The 21,896-nt window shown below is 38.6% G+C and overlaps 1 protein-coding gene across 3 annotated transcripts in view; it reads left to right on the top strand.

Moving 5' to 3' along the window:
* Positions 1 to 21,896, top strand: part of kcnip4a (potassium voltage-gated channel interacting protein 4a) — a 93,762-nt gene that overhangs the window by 44,409 nt on the left and 27,457 nt on the right. Inside the window, exon 1 of one of the 3 annotated variants that reach the window (XM_062444334.1) lies at positions 6,804 to 6,903. The exons of 1 other annotated variant lie outside the window; for it this stretch is intronic. In XM_062444334.1, coding sequence (XP_062300318.1) covers positions 6,804 to 6,903 — 100 coding nt within the window. Of the gene's footprint in view, positions 1 to 6,803; positions 6,904 to 21,638; positions 21,751 to 21,896 lie in introns of those variants that run through there. One more of the 3 variants, XM_062444333.1, reaches the window with a different exon arrangement.

The following is a 21,896-nucleotide window of genomic DNA, read 5'->3' as shown; positions in this document are numbered from 1 at the left end:
ATTTATCATCAGAATGGCATTGAGCAGACACATAGATTCTTAATGTAGTGTGTATCATACATTTAAAAACTATAAGTCTAGCTCTTTTTTGACACTAAAGACGACACAAATTGAATCTGATTGATGCCATTAAGAGTAAAGCTGAATAAGACTGACTTCCAAACTAGTACTAAAAACTACAGAGAAAGTAATATAAACACATTTATACTGAAACAACTGGTTGTAACAACCAATCAAAAAAAGTAAGTCAAATCTCAAAACAACTGGTAAAATTAGCATACCATTAGTTATAAAAACTTGTTATAAATGAATTAGACAAATCCATATCAAAATCTGTAGAATAGAAGAATCAAATTCACAATAAATGATTAGGTGTTCAATGCAAAATAAGTATTTTTATCAACAAAAATGTTCAAAACAGTGATATAGTAGGCACATCAGACAATAACCAGTCCAAATATCATATCCAAAAGTACATCTTCATAACCTTGAAGAAAAACAATTTGCACATTTATAAATGAAGAAAAAGACAAAACAACGAATTACCGTTACTATTCAGACAAGTTACAGTAGGTCATACAGTATATACTCAGGATCACAATAAGATGGTTCATTCACACAAAGCAAACATCATACACAATCACAGACACACAAATTATTAGGTATGAACTCAACTAAGGATGTTAGAGTATTTAATCTTTAATCTCTATTTGCACTTAAGCAAATTTGACCCATTTACTTGTTCCTCTGGGGTCTCCCCCACCTAGTTCAATGTTCTAGCATGTCAATTCCCTTTATATCCACTTGATGGCAGCAAAAGAAAAGAAACAAGTTCAAAGAGATGACACCAGCAGTACTGCACTTTCATAAAACATGTTTTTGCAGTTGCTTTAAATAATTTCCTAAGCATAAAGTAACTTAATAAATGTGGCCTCTGTCAATTTGACACTGATCAAAACCTTATGAATGTGATTAGAATGTCACCACATACAGGTTATTCATCTTCTCAAACTGTACTTTCCAATCCCAAACAGGCATTGGATAAGTTTAATTGATTTATTTTGGAACTTCTTATATTTATTTGAGATTTCACTCTTAATTTGAGATCTGTCTTGCATAACAGTGCCTGTAATATTGTTTTCTATAAACCAAAGAGGCTGTTTGATTTGATTGCACGTGAATACTTTAAATGAGGCTACGTTCTCTTTCCAAGAAAATGTCTCGCATGACAGATTTGACTGCAAACTCGTTGTACCACGGTCCATTACTGGGAATTTAACAAGACCCAAATCATATTAATTTGCAATTAACCATATTGTTTGAAGGTTACAGGCCACTGGGGCCTTCTTGTGTAATTCCACCCAACAAATGGAAGACATTAATTTGTTTTAACACCATGTTGGAGCACTGCACTCTGTCTACAGATGGAAATTCAATTGTAACTTGATTTCAGCTTCTTTCTTGTGTTTACTCGTTAAACGTGAAAATGAGTTTTACCTGCAGGCCCACTAATTACAGACCTGACTTAGAGTAGGCCTATATTAAGGGAGGACAATGAGGCCTAATGACATTGTTAATTTCCTGTTGAGATATTGTACAGAGCCAGAACATTTAAATTGTTTTCATGCTTCAAATGCAGATAAAAAGGACTAAAATGGGTGATGACAACAGCTTTTACTATTCCTCTAAACTGCAGGCCAAGAAGTGACATTTTTCACACTGTACTTAAAAATATAAACGTGATACTGTAGGGCATTAATGTTATAATTGAGTATTTGTTAGGCTGTTTTAGTGCAGGGGACAATCAGCATCAATATGTGTATTTGTGTGTTTTCCATGCAGTTTGCAGGTGCAGCAGACATTTTCTGCCACCTACAGTACAGTACGCGCTCCCAGCTGTAACCAACACACCACAATGCTCAGGCAATTACCTTCATCACCAATCACACGCTGATTGATACAGCGTACTGTGCACTGATGACATGCACAAACCTTGATTATTTTCATTACCATTAGCCAAGGGCCTTGATTACACCCTAAAGTTCTGGGGTGATTGGAGAGCAGATGTTGGAAAGAGGAGAAAGTTTCTTGGCGATTAGGTCATGTTCTGATATTAGTTTTTTTCCACTGTTGAAGAGAAACACATCTCAGGGGGAAAAAAGAAGCATAAAGTAAAACATTTTGTATTGAAACAAGTGGATATTCTTTGCTTTTTCTGTCTCACAGCTGCTTTTGCCAGCGAGACTTCCATCGCAGCTTCTTTTCACCTTTACAGCCCCAATTCTCTAGGAGCCCTACACAATTGTCTGTCCTGTCATGTCCAAAGATAGTGTGCACGCGCGCACACACACACACACACACACACACACACACACACACACACACACACACACACATGCTCTTGGGGCCTCAGGAGCTATATTCGGATCATGCTCAGCTGCCACAAACAAAGAAAAGTAACTGATAGTGGGCTAAATGAGCTGCCCCAATAGCATGCACAGCACAGAGGTTGTTTCCATGGCCAATCACTGTCCTAACAATTCCCTTGGAGCTGATGGGCTGTGAAGATGAATGTGGGATCAGTTTTGTCCCTGGGAGGGTGTGCATGGGGCATTATGTGAGGGGCAGCTTTTAATTATAAACCACATTGTCACTTTTTCTTGATAAGCACTATCTTGGAAAGATCGTCGTCCTGTGTTTCGTACAGGGCTGTGTTGGAGAGTGCTCTGCATGAACGACATGAAAGAAGTATATTTTGTTTGTTTTTTTATTCTGCTCTAAATAAAAAATGTTTTAAAAAGGCAAGAGCTCCTTTCATCTGCTTTTAGCAGCCAGATGTCATACGTTTATATGACCCATTTTAAATACACACTCAGGTCCCACTGTAAATCATGTAAATGTCAGTTTTTGTATCCCTAGCATGTGTGGCAGTGATGGATATGCTCCATTTGAGTCTTTATAAAGAGCTTTGGACTTTCTTGATTCACAGTAGAAACTAGTGCAGTGCCCATTTAAAATCTGCCTGTTTGAAACGGGCTGATTGATTTGGCCTCTGGTATTGCTGCTTCAGTGCATATAAAAATGAATACTGTTGATGTGAGGTGTGACTGAGGATATACACCAACAACATGAAAGAAACTAACATTCTATTATACACAGATGTTAAGATGCTAAAGCCGTAGCTTGCTGTACAGCTCTGATAGCCAGCTGTGGTCATGCTTATGGTTTGATTATGGAGTACAAAAAATCAGGAACCAAATTGGTGAAACAACTTGAGGGTTTAATGAACACTTACACTCATAGTGTTTTTGTTATTTGACTATTAAAAGCTCCACCTTGAACAAACTTAAACAGAAATGAATCTAAGTGCTTTGGACTGATAATTGATAGTTAATAGTTTTACTTTTTAAAAAGGGGCCCCCAAATCACTTAATCCGCCCCTGTGAAACAAGGAACTAGTATTTTGCCTGTGGTAATGGTTTTTGTGTTATAAGCTAGTATGGGAAACACAATTTGAGTGACAGTTATGTCAGAGTTGCCTCTTTCCACTCGTGCTCATAGACTTATGCTCGATGCCGCAGAGTCCTGAAGCCCGACCTCGCAGATTCTTGAAGCCCTGCTGCTGCTCTATTCGCTTCTTTATCCAGTTTATTATTAAATGTGTCATGTGTCGGAATTGCACCAAAATTTACACTTCACATTATTGGATCCCCAGGAACTCAGACACCAAGTGTGAAGAATATTCGATGAACGGTTCTCACAGTGTGCTAAGGACATACATACATAAATACAGACAGACAGATAGAGAGTCCTTGCAATCTAAGGCAATGAAGACTATCAGGCCATTTTCATTTTGGCACCTTAAAATAGTCTGAATTTGAATGTTGAATAAGACAAAAAAAGATTAGTATTGACTGAAGGAATTAGGACCCTCCTGATGAATTATTTTCCTTTGTCTCCAGCAGCCACCTGCTGCTGACCGCAGGCACATTTTCACTCACAACCTCCAAGTCTTTTCTTCTCTGCCGTGTTGTCTTTCTCCCTGACCTCTCCCTTGTCATCTCTCCCTTAAGGCTTCATGCTTTATTTTAAGTCATGGTGATGGTGAGGTCACACACATGGGTTTTTTCTTGAGCTGACACTGATCAGTCCACCCACAGCTTCTTTGTTGAGTGTCTAGTCAGTCATACCTCTATTAGAAAATATGGAAAAGGTGGAAAATATTGGAAATCTTTCCACAGGGTTGATTTAAGGTGGACTGTGAGGTGTTCTTTCTTTCAGTGAAATAACAGCAATTTTGCGCTCATTTCCTGCTATTATTCAGACAAAAATCAGTGTTTGTGATAAGCTGTGTTCCCAGCCATATTCAACCTGCCTTTTGTAGTCTTGGGGCGATAGAGGTAATATGGGGGGGGGGGATGACACTCTTTCATCTCTTTTCATTGCAAAGTAATTTTCAACTTTGACTTCAAAAGTAATTTTTGTCATTATTATAATGTATTCTTAGCCATGTAACAGGGATGCATGGCAATGATGTCCGGTCAGTATTTTTCCACCACTGTGGTCCAGACTGAAATATCTCATCAACATAACATCAACTGTTGGATGGATTGCCTCAAAATGTTGTACAGAAGTTCAGGGTCCCCAGAGGATGAATCTTCACTTTGGTGATCCCTTGACTTTTCCTCTAATTGGATGGAATTAGATCAACTTTGGCACAGGCATTCTCTTTAAGGGCACATGTCATGCTTTGTGTGGTTTTGTTATCTTTATAATGTTATGAAGTCAGATATCTATGTTAAACATGGTCAAAGCTCTTACATGTAAGATCAGCATATGTAAAAATGCTCCCTAAAAATTTCAACCTGCTCTGAAACTTTGTTTGTAATTTTACCTTTAATTGTTCCTCGTGATAACATCAAATTGTTCGTTCATACCCTTAAACGACCGTCCGTTCCGTAACCTTTGTTGCTGAGGTTGTTCCACAGGTTATTCATGTTGTCTACTTGCATATTTTGGGTTGAATTCAGGCTCAAACATGTGCGGATGCATTTGAAGTGAAGAACCTGGAAAAAGAAGTGAAATTGTTGCTTACGCAGCCTCCGGAACCACTACAAATTTGCCACGGGGCAGCTTCAGGCAGTTAACCAATCAGTACAGAGTCGGCTTATCAGGAGGGGTCCTTAAATATGCACAAGCTAAAACGTTTCAGACACACGCTGAACTGAGGGGCTGTGTAAAGGACCAATAGAAGATAAAAAAGGAGTTTTAAACTGTAAAGCATGCAAAAAATATTCAAGTTGAGCCACAGAATATAAATACAGACCAGGAAATGTGCATGATACATCCCCTTTAATTTGTCTTCCAGCACCATCATCAAGTCAAAATGAACACATTGGTTTATGACTAAACACTTGCAAAGTGACATTCCCATTAGCCTTAGCTGTACTTGTTTATTGCTAATTTAAAAATATTTGCATGCTATACTTGAATATTGAGCATGGTAAACATCAGCATCCTAGTATTATTATTGTGTATGTTAGCATGCTAATAGCAAGCTGCACAGAGCCACTAGCATGATTGTAGACACGTAGTCTTGTTTAATCCACATCTGTAGACATTTAATTTATGTATATTATACAGTGGTGAACTGATTGAAAATAGATGGAAATCATGTATATTCTGCCACACATAATAATTCATAATCTTTCTCAAAGGACAAATGGGCCTTGAGCCCTAATCAAGAGTTATGCTCTAATGGTTTAATATTAGAAAAAAAAGAAAAGAGTAAATACAGCAAAGCAAATAAAGGTTTAGAATTTATTCAGAAAATATTCAGTGGACTACAAATCAGTACACAAAATGACATACATTTTTTTTCCAAATTTCAAACAAATAGTATTTTTGCGAAGGTTTGTTGTTCAGAAATATTATGATGAGTATTATCAATTTTTAAGGCTAAAATTACAGAGTGCTAGGATGTGTAGAACTATATAGGTGAATAATTTTCATGTTTTGCACCTTCAACAACTTTGGTGCTTCTGACCTTTTCACACATCCAACACCAACAACCCTCATTCTGCTTTTCTGGGACAGCCTAGAGCATCAGTGGATGTGAGCTTCCCGCCATCCAGGACATTTACAACAGTCGGTGTGTCAGTAAAGCCTGCAGGATTATCACAGACCCCCCCCCCCCCCCCCCCCCCCCCCCCCTCAACGTAAGACTGTTTCAGTCTGGCAAGCAGTACTGTATCCTCATGGCCCGGACCAGCAGGGTCCAGAACAGTTACACTATACATTATTTATATTGGGTTTATTTTCATTGTATTCTATTTTTAGTACTGCTTTTTCTTTTGTTATTTTACTGCTATTGTTGCTGCAATTTCGAGGAGTCGAAACTCAAGAATTTAATTATCTTATACTCGTATAATAGGATGTAACGATAGAGGAATCTTGATTCTCTTTAGCATTCTTCCATCATTTCTCTCTTTGTGAGATCAGGTTCATCTGTCTGCTTCTTCTCTCCTCATTGCCTCTTTTTTCCCCCCATTCTCTCCTCACGCCCCCTCATCCTCTTCCTTGCCACGCCGCCCCCCCCTCTTCCTTTCTCTTCCACACACATTTCTCACCCTCCTTCCCTCCCTCCCTCTCTCCCTCCCTCTCTCTCTGACTTGTGCCGGTCTCTCATCAGAGCCAGAGATGCAGGGCTCATAAGTGGAGTTAAATGGCCTGCAGACAGTGCTGCACGGTGAGCTCTACGTCTTTGGCCATGGGCAGCTTGTGACCCGCTCGACATGTTGACTATGAACTTGGAGGGACTTGAAATGATTGCTGTGCTGGTGGTTATCGTCCTCTTTGTTAAGGTGCTGGAACAGTTTGGTTTGTTAGAAGCCGACTATGACGGTAAGGATTTGCTTCTGGTGGCAATCAACCACTTGTTGTTGCCAAAGTTTAAAATCATAGAGAATAGTTTGTTGATTGCTGAGTGAGTGAGGGTCTGAAGCATTTGCAGCAGCGATTATCATCTTTTGATTTTTGTAATTAAAATGATATTAAGAAAAGATGTTTTTTTTGTGAGAGGGCTCCCATCTGTTACTCTCATTTTATTCTTTGCTTGTTCATATATAGTGTCCAAAGTTGTACTCTATTTGCAAATGGAGAGAAAAGAAGAAAGCATGAATAAATGAATGTTGTTAAAATGTCACAGAAGCATTTCAAGTTGTGGCAATGTTCTCATTTTAGGAAGAGTTTGGTCACTTCTTCTGTGACCCCCTGTTTATCTTTTAAGCACATTGTAGTCTCTCACTGGTCAAACTGGAGTCTTCATCAGTTTCTGCATCTCTTTCAAAATTACATTAATTTATAGTGTTGCATCTCTGCATAATTCACCTAACTTTGCTTATGATTGGTTCAGCAGTCATGATGAGTCACACATTACACATATCGATGAAATTTGTAATCTGACATTATGCTTTTAATCCTTTTGTTTTTATTATTTCACTGTATCTCAATATCATTCCAAGCATTCGTTTGATATCAAATAGTCTCTGTAGCATCTTGACACTTTGCTTTGATGTTTGAGTTTATTAAATTTCAAGGAAATTAGATTGGATGTGAAAGCTTGCATCATCTGTGGGTTGGCTAACTTGTTTAGCCAAATGAGAGTGAGACAGTTGAGGACTGAATGTAATTCAGCAGCAGCTGGATCCTCCTTCTAGGTACCTGGCTGTTAACCAGTGAGAGGTAGAAAGTGCCATGATGACATTTGCTTTTCTCCTGTTGAATGAAATAGGGTGAAATTGGAATGAGGTTGGGTCATATGCTGACTGTTCAGAAGTAGTCTGTTTAAAAATGGAGTGAGTGAAGGTAAAGTTTGTCTTGGTTTGAACAAAGGTATGAAGTTTCTGTCACTGAAGCTCTGCAGTGATTTGTGTTTGAATATTGATTGCATATTACTTGTGCTTACTGGGAAAGGCTGTCTGCTTTATGATTAAAGTTTTTTGTCTTCTGTTTCTTCACTATTCCTCATTGTGATGCTGTTTCCATCCAGCTTAGTGGAGAACAATGTGTGAACCTGTGTCCACTGGAGATTTGACAAAGTGCCATACTGATTCCTTCCCTCGAAAGTGGGAATTTAATATGCAAGAGTTGGGTCTTTCTGGCAATGACGGCCACCTGTTATTTATGTGTTCTGCTTACTGTACAGACTGCCAGGCTGCTTGCCTTATGGCTCGGGTTTCACAAGCGAAAAGCAAACAAACAAATCTTCGCATCCTTGCCAACCAACCGAGTAAAAGTGGCAGGATGACAGTATTAGTTTTTCAGTTAGTTATTTCCCTTTTTTATCTTATGTAGGGTGTGACTGTCTGTCTGTTAACATTTGTCTCTTTATTGGTTTCAATTTAAGTGATTCTTTTTCTTGGTCCAAAATCCAAAATAGTAGTTTTAAGTGAACACCCACTCAAAAGATTTCACAAGCATTCACAGTCATGTTCGCACTTGGAATTGTGAAGTCCCACCAAAGCCAGTTCCCACTATTTTGTTCTCTGGAGGAGAAAAATACACATTTCATACTCTAGTGGTTTCTTCATTTAAGTGCTTTTAAATGTTTGTCCTTCTTTAAAAAAAAAAACTCTACAACACAACAAGTCAGTGAAATTGTCAGGTGGCACCATATGCACAGTTACTTGTTATTCTTTTTAAAGCTTAAATACATATTTTCACAAATACTGTTCTCTTCATTGTTTATAATTATTGTTTTTATTGTCAAAAAGGTGCAGATCCCAGTTTGGATCAATTAATATAGTTAGTTATTAAGATACAGGTAGCAAACACTCTACACTGCCAACGAGTCCAATCAAATGACTCATGAGAAGAAGGTTAAAAAAAACTTGATTAAATCTTAAAAACATGATGATTGATGTTTTGAATTTTGCTTGCTAATTTTTGAATCAGCCCCATGACAAGCACTCCATTATAATCACCATTTTGATTAAACATGTAGACTATTTGATTGAAAAATATGTCACTGTTTGAATTACTAAATCAATGTATTAGTGTTCTGTGAATAGTTATCCTATTAAGGAATAATAGGATGGACTATCCACATGCTTGCTTATTTAAGTGGGATTTGAGTATATTACTGTAGCTTCTATGTATCTGTATTAGTAAGTCAAGTATGACTAAGTTTGGTGAAAAAACAAAGCTTATTGTAAAGGTTTACTCAGTATTCATTGGTAGCACCACACTCACAATTCAACTAAAAGCACATAGACAGTGCAGTCAAATTTCAGTGTTCATGAAGGATCAATGCTTTTTCAGAGGCCCATCTGAAACTTTAGATCTCGTTGGATTTCAGATACTTTTCATTGTTTATTAATGAAAATGGATCTTTACAAAAACTAACCCATGAACTGAAACCAAAATTTTGTAGAGCAGCTCATTACTCTGTGGTACTCTCTCACTCGATGGCTTTCGGTTAAAAATAGACTTGCAACACAGCCGGACGCAAATGGCTCTTTTCAGTCTCTGCGCGTCTCTTTAGTGGCGTGACAGTGAGTGACAATGGAGTGCCTCCAGCGCACGGGGAGGCGACAGCTGACGAGAGCAGCCTTTGATATGGTAGTTTTTGCAAATTATTCCCCTGCTGAAAGTGTGGCTTTTATCAGACAGGACTGTGCGATGAGTGATTCGGTTTACAAATGGACAGAGCTGCGGTCACGTACAGATTGAAAATTGTACTTTTAGCACATTGACTGCAAATGTTGTTTGCTGGTTGATGGTAGGGAGAATGATTATCCTTTTGCCACAACTCTCACCTGTCAGTCTGATGAGTTAAGCCATCTGGGTCCTATACTGTATGTCATTGTGTTTGCAGAGCGACAATATATCCGGAGACATGACTGTCACATATTATCTGCCCACTGTTGCAGATAATATTTACTTTGCTAAAATCCCTGCCGAAGTGACTGGCTTGTGTGTAGTGATCATGGTATACATTCTGTGTTTCCTCAGCTCACTAAGTATGTTTTTCTCGGGTACTTGGTGGCACATTACTGTGATATAAAGCTGTGACTCAACATGGCAAATGTTTATCTGGTTGGGGTACTGTAAATGAGCAAGGATATAAATGGATCCAGTTCAAACTGCTCAAAAGATACATATGCAGCATATTAAACAAAAGCCTAAGCTGTGCCCGGTTTCAACAATACTCTGACTTTCCATATTCCTATTTGTCACTGATGGTTTGATTACACTGGAAATGATTACATTCCTCAATGTGAATACATAGTGGAGTGACACTTTGTTGCATCATAACGATTGCTAAGAGGATGTTTTTATGCACCCGTGTGTTTTTATAACATATGACTACTTAGAATAAGAGGCACATTCAGTGGAAAGATTGGATGAAGGGGCTTAATGTTTGGCATGCCAGCTGCCATGAAGTGGCTATTAGACGAGATATGTTTTGTGTTTCAGAGCAAAACAACAAATGGATTACTGAGATTATTATTGTATCCCATGGTTCCTGTTAGTTTTCTGGATAATGAAACTACACACTACGGAGAACCTGCCAAACAGTCATTTAAAACATCAGTCAAGTGTTTTTTTTGTTTTCATCTCAGCTCATAAATGGATTTGTTTTGCATATTTGCACAAATGCCAATATGAACAAAGTCTTTAAAAAAAAGAGAAGAAGCTCATTACATGTTTGAGCTGAAGATATCAACAGGTTTAAAAACTATAAAAAAAAATAAACCTCTTGTTCTTCGGAGCAGTGCTTCTCATTTAAGTGTATAAGATCCAACCTTGACCATCACTGCTCTCTTTCCACTGAAGTACATGTGAAAGTTAGTAAATATGCCAGCAGAGGGAACCAGAGTTTACTGTCAGTCTGAGCCAGTCTCACCAGCTGCAAGTGTAGTTTTCAAGAGAAGTAATACAAGCACAGCTGGGGTTTCTCAGCATGTTCTGACAGTTATTAAAGCAATTCTCTGTAGATGAATTAGTTGAAATGTCCAAAATCCCTGAGTACAAACAACTATTTAACACATTTAATCAACCTTTTTAATCATTTACTTTAGCAAATAATGGTCCTAAGTTGGGTCATTTGTTGGACAGTCAGGTAACCCTAACCCTAACCCTAAATAACAACAATGACTATAAATGAGAATAAAAACAATAACTCAGTTTATGTAGCACTTTTTAAATCAGTGTTACAAAGCACTTCATGATGCTTTGATTGTCTTTCTTGAATATTTCTTTTTCCACATGTGTATGTGGGCATGTGGTAAATATTGTCCATAAAAACAAAGAAATAAGCATCTTTTCTATCAATCTGTCTATCGATCTATACTACTCATGTAATGAGTTAAAAGCAAAGTGCAAAGCATTAAATACAGTGACATGAACTTATGTTAAGCAGATTAATTACAGTAGGAGTAAATGAGGCCTTCACATTTTAACATCGTATGAAAAGGCACTGAGGGCAAATGCTGAAACTGCGGTCAGCACAGTTAAAAATGGCACGTGCCCTCCTAATGGCTTGCTTTTTATAAATAATTGTAAGCTGAGACTGATCCACCCCTGTGATCCTGCTTACTGCTTTGCCACGTATTACTTCACAGGTTAAGGATGACGCACCCTGCCACGGTCCAAAAAGTTAAAACTAGTTTGGTAAACATTTGTCTTAAAATACACTCGAGCAAACGTTACAGTCATTAGTGTCTAAAATATAAAGACGGCAAGAAAAAAGGGAAGCTTGCTTGAATATAAACAAGCAAATGTGATTCTTGGCATTGTTCTATTATGAAGTGTAAGTGCATTCATCTCTAGAGTTAGAAGTCAAACACATCTGTTTTCTTTTTAATATTTGCTCTATGATTCCTATTCATGTTAGCATTGCTAATGTGCTCTTTATTGCCTTCTCCATACATTCTAAACACATTATTTTGATATAATTGAGTATTGGAGTATTAAAAACTCTGCACCTTATTATAATGTTTGATAATAGCCTGGAGTCTCAGACAGGTATCGCAGGCAACTGTTGTTCATTTTAGCTTTCCACTGAATTAAACAGTGGTTAACTGGTTTGCCACAGGCATTAGCTTCACTCTCTCATCCATCACAGCAGTGATGAGGGAGCTACTAAAGATTGATTTTCAGGATTCACATGTTCTGTGTAGCAAGATGTTGTAGGCTCTCGCTACAGAAACACTTCTGTGCAGATTGTTGTATTGTTTTTTTTTAGTCAGAAAATCACTTGAGTGGGAGCTGTTGAGCTGTACTGTGCTATATATGGTAAAGCCACATTGCTGATTACTGTACAATCAGTATTCAGAGTGTCAGTATTAAGATTGTTTGAGCGAGCTGGATTTGCATTTATGCAAGGTTATTTTCAAGACCAATGAATAAAAGACCCTATAAATAAAGTTTCTATCAGATTTAAAGAAATAAAACACAATATCATTTACATCTGTGAAGTCAACACTTCAAACCATTCGATTCAGCATTTAACTAACATTAGTAGAGTTAGAAAGGTATTAAACATCATGTTAAGTGATGTCTCCCCTTTTCTACAGGGGTGGAAATTCTCCCAAGTGTCTCATTTCTTTCAACTGGAGCTCTTTTAATTGCACTAAGGATTTAAGCGTTATAAATCTGTTTTACGTCCTTTTGACTGGTCAAGATAGCAAGATCTGTTTGGCAACCTGTCAATAGAACAAGACATTAAAGCTTGGCTAACTCTTGTCAGTCCCATAAAACACCTAGATGGGATTGTTTTTTGCTTTGTTTTTTATTTAATTCCAGTTGCTGTAATTGTTTTGTTTTTGTCTTTTCTCTGGAAATGTGTAATAATGAGCTCATATATAACAAAAAAATCAGTAAAGTAGAAGTTTTTTTGTTTTTAGTGTTCTCTCAGTTTCTCTATTTGTGCAAAATTGTCACACATGAATTTGCCACCTCCCAATATACCATTGTGCTTGATTAAGTGCCACACAAAAAATATGGTGCTATTTTCTGTTGCAAACATTCACTTTTTCGACAGTTGACTACAGCTATTAGACGACAAACCTGCAATATGCATGATGAATAACATTTAGAAGGAGTTAATTGTGTTATCCCTCCAAACCTTCATCTACATGTGCTTTCATTTAAAACTGTTATGCCCAGGGATGTCTCCACACAATTAACTAGGAATGAGAATACCGGAATATTTAGTTCTGGGAGATTATTAACACCTAGACCAAAGGTTGCCTCAGGAGTGCCCCTTGTTTGGAATATTAAGTAGACTACTTATAAAGTAGATTTTATTCATTAAGCTCTTTATTAGCTTTCCGTTTGTTCAGGCTTTAAGGGTGAAAGTAAATATGATTTAAGTATTTTCCTAATTGTGAATCAGGACACAATAAAGTGTTGTTAGTCTGTTGGCCCTGCAGCATTTAGTACTGTACATTTTTATATGCAAGATTATATTTCATCATCATGGGAGATCAAGATCACAGGGAGCCTGAAGTCGAATTGGTTGCCTGTTTGCAGTAGGTTTCATTCGTGGATTTTGCACCATTTTCTCATAAAATTAGAAATAAAATTCACGGAAATTGCTGCCATTTACATGTGTGTTGTGCTATCAACCAATTAAAAGTACCCTGTGGAGTGTTTGACCACTAGTAGCACTATGGAACAGTGTTTTGTATCATTGGGTCCTGGTTTTTGTTGTCATGATACAAATGTCTGTGGTTTCTCACTATTCCACTGATATACAGGTGGCTATAACACGCCAAGAAATGCAGCAATTTTCCAAAAAAAACAGTAAAGAATAATATGGCTAGAAAGTATACATGCAGGCTTGAAAATGATCAAAAAATGTACTTTACAGATAATTTATGATGGATGAAATTCATTCAACATGTCAGAAAATGTTGGTCTGTAACACTTAATGTACATAGAAACTTTCTTTAAAAGAAAACTTCACTATCAGGGCACCTTTAAGCTTACTTAAAGCAGCATTTAGTATTTTTTGACCACTAGAGGGCAGAATGCTGACTCTAGAACCAGCAGCAAAATCCTCTAGTTCTTACAGCTAAGATGTTAGAATATAGCTGCCTTGCACATCAAGCTGAAACAGAACCTTTTGGAATACGTGTTCTATCTGCCTGTTTAATACTGGTTCAGTATTCACTCATATTGTAGCCTTGGTCCGATCTACCGAAACAGGCTGTCTTTGGATTGCCAACCTGGCAGCACTAGCAACTCTATCCCACTGCAGGGAGTCATTTGATTCAAAGCTTAATAGAATTTTAAGATGATCTGTGTTTTCATTAACCCCAACGTTTCTTCAATATTCTGCACCACCACTGAATTATAAGTGTGTCAGTTAATAAAAGCTTCAGCTTCTCAAGACCATGAAAAGCCTCATCTGTCTCATCTCCCCAACTGATGGAAAAGTGAAGGGGTTTTAATCCCGAAGTTAGCGACAATGGGTTAGCATAAACCGACCAGGTTCACTTAAGATGAACTGACCTATACATTGGACCAGCTATTCTCCTTTTAGTGTCAATTTCAGCCACTCCTACTGTAAAAAGAAGAGAAGAGAAATGTCTGGCTGCTGAGTCTCTCCTGAGTTCGGCTCAACCCCCCCCCCCTCCCTCTTACCCAAAAGCAGTCAAGCTAGAGTTTTAACAATACATTTCCAGCGATATATTGCCAGTAACTTCCTTCTTATTCACTAAATGTGAACTTTAAATTATTCTTTTCATAAATGAACGCTACTAATCACTTTTCCATGGTTCTCATTATAACCAAGCAGACGCACTCTCGCTCTCATATTCTGCTTCAATAAATTTGTTCCCACATTCACAATTCCTTTAAGAAATAACCACCTGCATTGATTTCCTCTCATCATTCGTTACCTGCTGATGAACTGTGCTCGTCATATCTCTTCCTCTGGACGGTGGCTCCAGCCATCCTGTATTCTGTCTGCCCATTTTATGCCCCCTTGTCTTCTTTCCTTTTACTCTTCCTGCTAATGCATATTCCCCCATTGACCTCTGTACTTGAGATTCAGTTTGACTGGCACTTTGCTGCTTAAGGATAGTACACTGTAAATCAGATGACAGGCTGGCTGTGTAGAGACAAACCATGCCTCAGTCTTTACTTCCACATGTTGTCCACAGTGAGCTGTCAGATAGCCATGCTACAACTAATACGGCTAAGGCACAGAGAGGAGCAGGTCAATGTTATCAGCTCTAGCACACTGGTCTGAGCTTTGTGGTACTGTCCATTTGCAGACAATGCCATTGACTTTTCCTTTTTACAATGAAACTAATCATCTGGAATGAATTGGGTTGTTGATAACAATCTAGAAGGTCCTGCTGTAGAAAGAGGGATGGCATGTCTTGTGAAAATTAATGATGGTCACTGTTATCATTTCTTAAAAGCCTTACCAGACACATATCGCATCTGACATGACAATGCACACATTTGCACAATATAAAATAGAGTTTGGGTTATGTAGCTCATATTGCATCATATTCTCATTTTTGGAGGATTTTGCCTTTCATTAACAGTATGAAGGCAAGTGACTGAAAGAAAATGTGGGGAGAGGGGTGGATGACATGCAATAAAGATATCCGGTTGGATTCCAACATGGGACTAGCCCCTATGAAGTCTCAATGGTGTAAACATCTTATAGAGGTTGTCGTGTTTATGGGGGTCAAAGTTGAAGTGCTCGAAACCTTGCAGAACCTCAAGGCCGTTCATAGCAACTTATTTGTGTATGAGAAAGTAGCCATGTTAGCTCTGTGCACTTTGGTGTGAAAGCCCAATCTTTACAATTATTTATTTTAGTGAATGGTGGAAGACCACCACTCACTTAATCAATGATATGTACTTCATATCATTGATTAAGATGATCAGACAGAGAAGGCGATCTCATTTGTGTACTATTCATTCAAGCTTAAATGATGGAATCTGCAAAAACACATTTACCAAAATCCTGGATTACATTTCTTGGACAGGACACCTTCACATCCCAAGTTAAAACTGAAACAGTTGGCAAGATTTGTCCATTTGTTCTATTTCCTCTCACCAGTTTTGTTTTGTGTGTGTTTGTGTGGTAGAAGTTGAAGAGTTAAACGTTGCATATTAAAGTCAATGCATGCATGCACACGCACCAGGCAGAGTGAGACTGCATTATCTAGAGCCTACAAAGTAAGTCCTCAATATCAGAGTCACCCCATGGCACTTCATGGTCGATTGCACATGCTGCTTCTCCGAGGGTTGCCCCGGTTCACAGCTCATAATTGCCTTCCCCTTCACAGGCGCCACTTCAGTAAATATGACAGCCTCATTTTAATGTGCCTTCGAAAAACACAGCCCAAACACTAATGCCGCTTTGCATGCCTGAGCAAATCACTGCAGGTGTCGCCTAATTATATCACCCACTTGTACCCTAAACTGATCTGTAAACAGCGAGACAATCTCATCTTCGCCTCTTTGCCCGTCCACCGATCGGCGGCGCTTTGATTGATGACGGTTGCATCGAAAACCAGCTCCCCCTCCCCTTGTCACGTACTTTCACAGAAGCTCACTGTGTGCCTCAAGAAAGATAACACTTGTCCAATACTTAATGGAAATTTTGTTTTCAGTGGTTGTTTGGTAAGCACACTTTGTTGCTGTGTGGAGAAAACTAATACAAATCCAAAGGTTGTTAGATTTGGAAAATAAACTCTCTAAACCCTCATTCAAATTACCTCTGCACCTGTGGTGCCCAATTTTATTTTATCACAATTTTCTGTCCTACACTGTTCCACTCGTCAGCTAATAGTCTAAAGAGGTTGGAAGGAAATTATTATTGTCCTCCATTCATCACAGTGGAGAGAGGTAACATTTTAGGCTTGTTTGCATATAATAGATGGAATTCTAGTTGGCTCTATTATTTATAATATGCTTAACATGTTGGTGAGATTGATTCATTGACCTTTGCTGCATGTTGTGTCCTCTGTATTCACTCTGCCCAGACGACAGGTGATAAGATCCTCCCCTTGAGAATAGTGGCGAGACAGGTGGCAGCAATGAGTGTAAAAAATATGTCATCTTTCCAAGAGATCAATGTCTATCATGCTACAGAGACAGATAAACAAAAAAGCGGCAGGTTTGTCACTCAGACTTATCCTGTCCGTCAAGCAGATAAGGAATTTGGACTAAGAGACGGTGACATACCAGACCTCAGTGCAGCTTGACATTTCAGACTTGAATCAGTTAGAGATGACACCCGTCAGAGGTGACAGAGGATGGACAAGGTCTTTGTGAATCCCTTCACTGAAGTCATGATGGCATGTAGTGATTTGGGTGGTGCAAGCTGTCATGAAGTGATTTGATGTTTTTTTGTGTAGCCATCAAGTTCCCAAAAGGAATATCAATCAACTAATAGTTCATTTTTCTGATTATTAACATCATCTGGAAATGTGCAGCAACCTGGAAAAAGTTCACACTTTAGAAAACTCATTTTACCAATTTGTGTTTTTTTTTTTAAAGGCATCAATCTTTGTTTATATATATTGAGAAATACAGTCGACTGATGAAATTAGATTTCTTTCAAAAGTGACTACAGTCTTCTTTCCAATATCATGATAGCTAATAGCTGTAATTTTGTCCCAACCGTCAATTTTCACAATTTAGTTTCAATCTCAGTGTTATTAAAGCTATTAGTCTGGTCTACATGAGGCCACAATGTTCTGTATGATCACAGTAGATACATACTCTTGTATTAATATTTGACAAATTCAACAAATGAACCAGGAGTAATCTGAACTGCTACACCCAAGACGTTTTGTCTCATGAAAAACAAGCAGTACCTTTTATGTGAAATGAAAACAAAAACTGCAGTTGCATTTCAGGAAGTTAATATAACAATCCAATGGTATTTTAGTGTGTTTTCAGTCCATGTGGGCTGGGCACACCTGTATGTGCATGACAAAAACAATACCACCACTATCATGAATGCATTTTTTAAGATCTGTAAAAATAAGTTGAAAATGAGCTGAACCTTTAAAAAGCCAAATCAAATTCAGAAAGATCTGAATAAACCACATGTCAATAGTCATGTATTTGAATGGCTTATAGCATTTTTAATCAAATATTCAGTGTGAAGTACCTGAGGCACAGCAGTGCACTCTGTGGTAAACATCACTGAGCCATCAATATTCTAAATTGCACTCCATACAACATAGTTTAATGGTCCTTTCTTGTTTCAAGTCTTTGTTTTAAATCAAAGCAGTGTCAACACTCTACAGTTTCCATTTTCTCCAGTTTAAATACATCTTTTTGTCATTTGAATCCTCCAAAACAAAATAGCCCCATCGGCTTCATAAATGCAGAATTTCTGGATCCTGCATCTGTCAGACTTGCCATGCTGTAACAGTGTTGGAGTGGTGATTGTCCAGAATTTGTGTGACATTAATGGAACAAGATGTGTGGTGTAATATTTACCTGTCAGCAGTGCTGATGAAATCACGGCTCCACTAATATTTGGACGGATGCTCCATGACACACACCCCCACCCCCCTGCTCTCTTTTTCTAATATGCCTCTCACCTCCACCCTCATTGCTTCAATAATTTATTGGTTGGTTACAGTACCTCTGTGCTGGGGCAAAGGTTATGATTGGTCAATCATTCTTACATGTTTTATTAACAATTGGCCTACCAGGGATCATTTGGAGAGCCAAGCTTTGGCAGGAAAAGGCCTGAGGCATTGGGAAACTTGGCTTCTGTCAGCAAACTGAAGCCTCTGCCGGCCACTGTACTGTATATGTGGCTTGAATGACATGTCACGTGACTGCGACTTCACTGATGTAGTGCCAGCACCCACATGTTTGCTGCACCCCTGTGAGCTGGATGTTGCAGCCCAGGAGACACAGAAGAATCCAACATTCACTACATTTCACTGTACATGACAGCTGGGTAACGCTTTGAAACATAATTCTTTTATCAGCTTACCACTCTGCTCACTCCAAAAAAACATTACAAGACTTGAGCAGTTTGGTAGTTTGGGGGCTTTTTAAGCAGATGCAGTGCTGGATTGTGCTAAACAAAAAGACCAGATGTGAAGATGTCCTTTTATTTGCTCTCATAGTTCATAGTTCGTATGTCATATTTAATCATCATCAACTTCAGTGATAAAAGTTTCTTCCTATACCCTTATGTGCAGTACATAGGGGTCGACAATACAACAAAAACTAAGTTCTGATGGGATTAAATATAATACCAGGTCCAGAATTACCAGTAATGATCCTAATACAGATACTTGAAGCAGCATATGTACGACTAGGAGAGTCGTGTGTCATGATTTGAGGAAAAAACATCAATAAAAGGTTGATTTTATGGATCCAAAACAAGGCTTAGTATCAGCAGTATCGACACTTTAAGTATCGATCCATATCCCCAGTGGTTTAGAGGATTTGACAGTTTGATAGTAAGGGATAATGAATATGTTAGCTAATTTGTTGTTTTTGGATCAGTAACAAAGGAGGGTTTATTGATAGTGGCATCTTGAAAAAGAGTTTGACTCTGCAGTAGGTCTTAAGTGGAACAAGCTGATTAACAAACCCAAACAGCATATATTACTTCGTCTAAAAATTGTATTTTTTTATTAAAATCAGCTTTAAGACGTTTCTTAAAATCCTGATCCATACTGTCTTGTCAGTGGATGCTTTTCACTTTCTATGGATGAGATTCGCATGCCTGATGACTCTTCACATGGCCAGGGGCCTTTCAGATCAAGTGGGAGGTGGCTGTTGAATATTATTTTCTTTTTCAAACAGTATCATGCTAAATTATTCAAAAAGATGAGAAAAAAAGTGGAATTACGCCTCTCATTTTTTATTCCGTGTTGTTCGGAAAGGAGCAGCAGCAGATGCTCTGAATGTGAATAAATGCATGTGAGTTTTTCCATCACTGGAATAAGCTGCCTCTTATTGAACATTTATCATAAAGCAGTTAAATAAATGGTGGCTCACTGCCAAAATAATATGCAACCTTAATGATTGTGATTAACGTGGCTTTGTTCATTTACATTAATGTTCTGCTTCATTGTAGATGGAAAGAGAGCAGAGGAAATTCATTTCTCAAAATAATCCAATGGAAAGCAGATAAATTCTGTTTAGAGTTGCTTTGAATGGTGTTCATGTTTGTACTTAATCAGATGTAATGTTGAGTGTGGTCTTGTCATGTGATCGTGTAATATTTTCTTTTCACAAAATTTCAGTAACTTGCTATTCACCATTTTGTATAGACGTGTTTAAAAAAAAAAGGAAAGAATCCAGTGGTGGATGATAATGTCTTTGACAGTCTACACAGGGCCAGTAGATGGTGGTGTCCTCACTCATTTGCTGCAAACACTGACTACATGAATCAACCTCTTCCCAACACGCACACACAATCTCTCACTCTGTTTTTGTTCTCGCTCCACTGCATCTCAGTGGCATCAAACTTTATTTTAATAGAAGTTATATATCAAGTGGCGCCATCAGTACAGATTTGCTGCTCGCTTTCTGTACTCGTACTTCAACCATCCTATAATTCAGCCCTTGGAAGCACAGAGAAAACAAAATGAACAGTCGCATAGGTGGATATTTTTAGAGTTTAGAGTTTAGAGTTACCTTATTGCATTATTGTACATATTGTTGTCTTTGAAAACCCTTTGAAAAATTACCATATGATTAAGATAAATAATTGTACATTAAAGTTTTTTTGAAAGCTCTTAACAACATGAAAGCTTTACTTCTTTTCATGAAGGTAGATTGCAGTGAATCCCCTATATTAAAGCTATTGTTGTTGCAACTGTCCATATTGCTTCTTACTGGAATATACATATTTTTTTCCTTTCAACTTCAATCCTTCCAATAGCCCACGGGAAAAAATACAATGATTAAATGATCTAACTGTACAGTAGTAGTGTATTAGTAGTGTGTGTGTTTCTGTGTTTGAAGTTGAACTCGTGAGTGGAGGTTGTGTATCGTCTAGCACCACACCTCCCCGCCTCTGTCTCATCTCCCCTCCCTCTAGCTCCCTCACTCATATGTACTCGCTCTCATCTTCCCTCCCTTTACTTTGCAGCGAGGCAGTCAGCGTGCCTGAAAGAGGGAGAGAGCGCCACAAACTGTCAGAGAAAAGCAGAGTTTCATCTTGCTCCTTTTTCCCCGGCTCTCACATGTCTCCTCATTTGCGGGGAGAGGAAAGAAAAAGAAGAAAAGAGGCGTTGTGATCTGTTGCATCTCAGCCAGGACTTTATTCCTCTTTGAGTCAGCTTTTTCTAAATTCTCAGTGACCCAACGAAACCAGAGAGAACCTTAATGACTTTAGGCTCCTCACAAGCCTGAGGTCAGGTTTTTCTTTAACCTTTACCTCACATAGACTGGATTCAGGGAGCGCGCAGGCAGTAGGCGGGTGCCTCCCGGCACCCGGCCCGTGCGTGTGGGCCGTCGTAGCGCTGGAGTGGGTGCAAGGGAACTGGAGTGCAGGACCAGGTGAAAGTGTCAGTCCTGGTCCTGGCGGTGGTCCCGAAGGAGAGGAGGCCGGCTCGGGCTCCGGGTTCGGGTCAGGGTATGGTGGCACCGAGTGGGTCGAGGGCGGAGCAATGTTGAGCGCGATCTGGGAGACAGAGGGGCTGCAGACGGTGGGCATCGTTGTGCTGGTGTTTGCTTCGATCAAGCTGCTGCACATTCTGGGTCTCATCAGCTTCTCAGAGGGTAAGACACTGACGATGGAGAAATGAGAGAGAGAGGAATCAGGAGAAAGAGGATGCAGAAAGAGAAATAAAAATGCTTGCTCATAGATATATATATAATATGTTGTGAGAATTGCTATATGTTTTCAATCATTCCCTCTCAATTTC

The sequence above is a fragment of the Scomber scombrus genome, chromosome 23, assembly GCF_963691925.1.
Source record: "Scomber scombrus chromosome 23, fScoSco1.1, whole genome shotgun sequence".
NCBI classification, from domain to species: Eukaryota; Metazoa; Chordata; class Actinopteri; order Scombriformes; family Scombridae; genus Scomber; species Scomber scombrus.
This window is presented reverse-complemented; position numbering and strand designations above follow the sequence as displayed.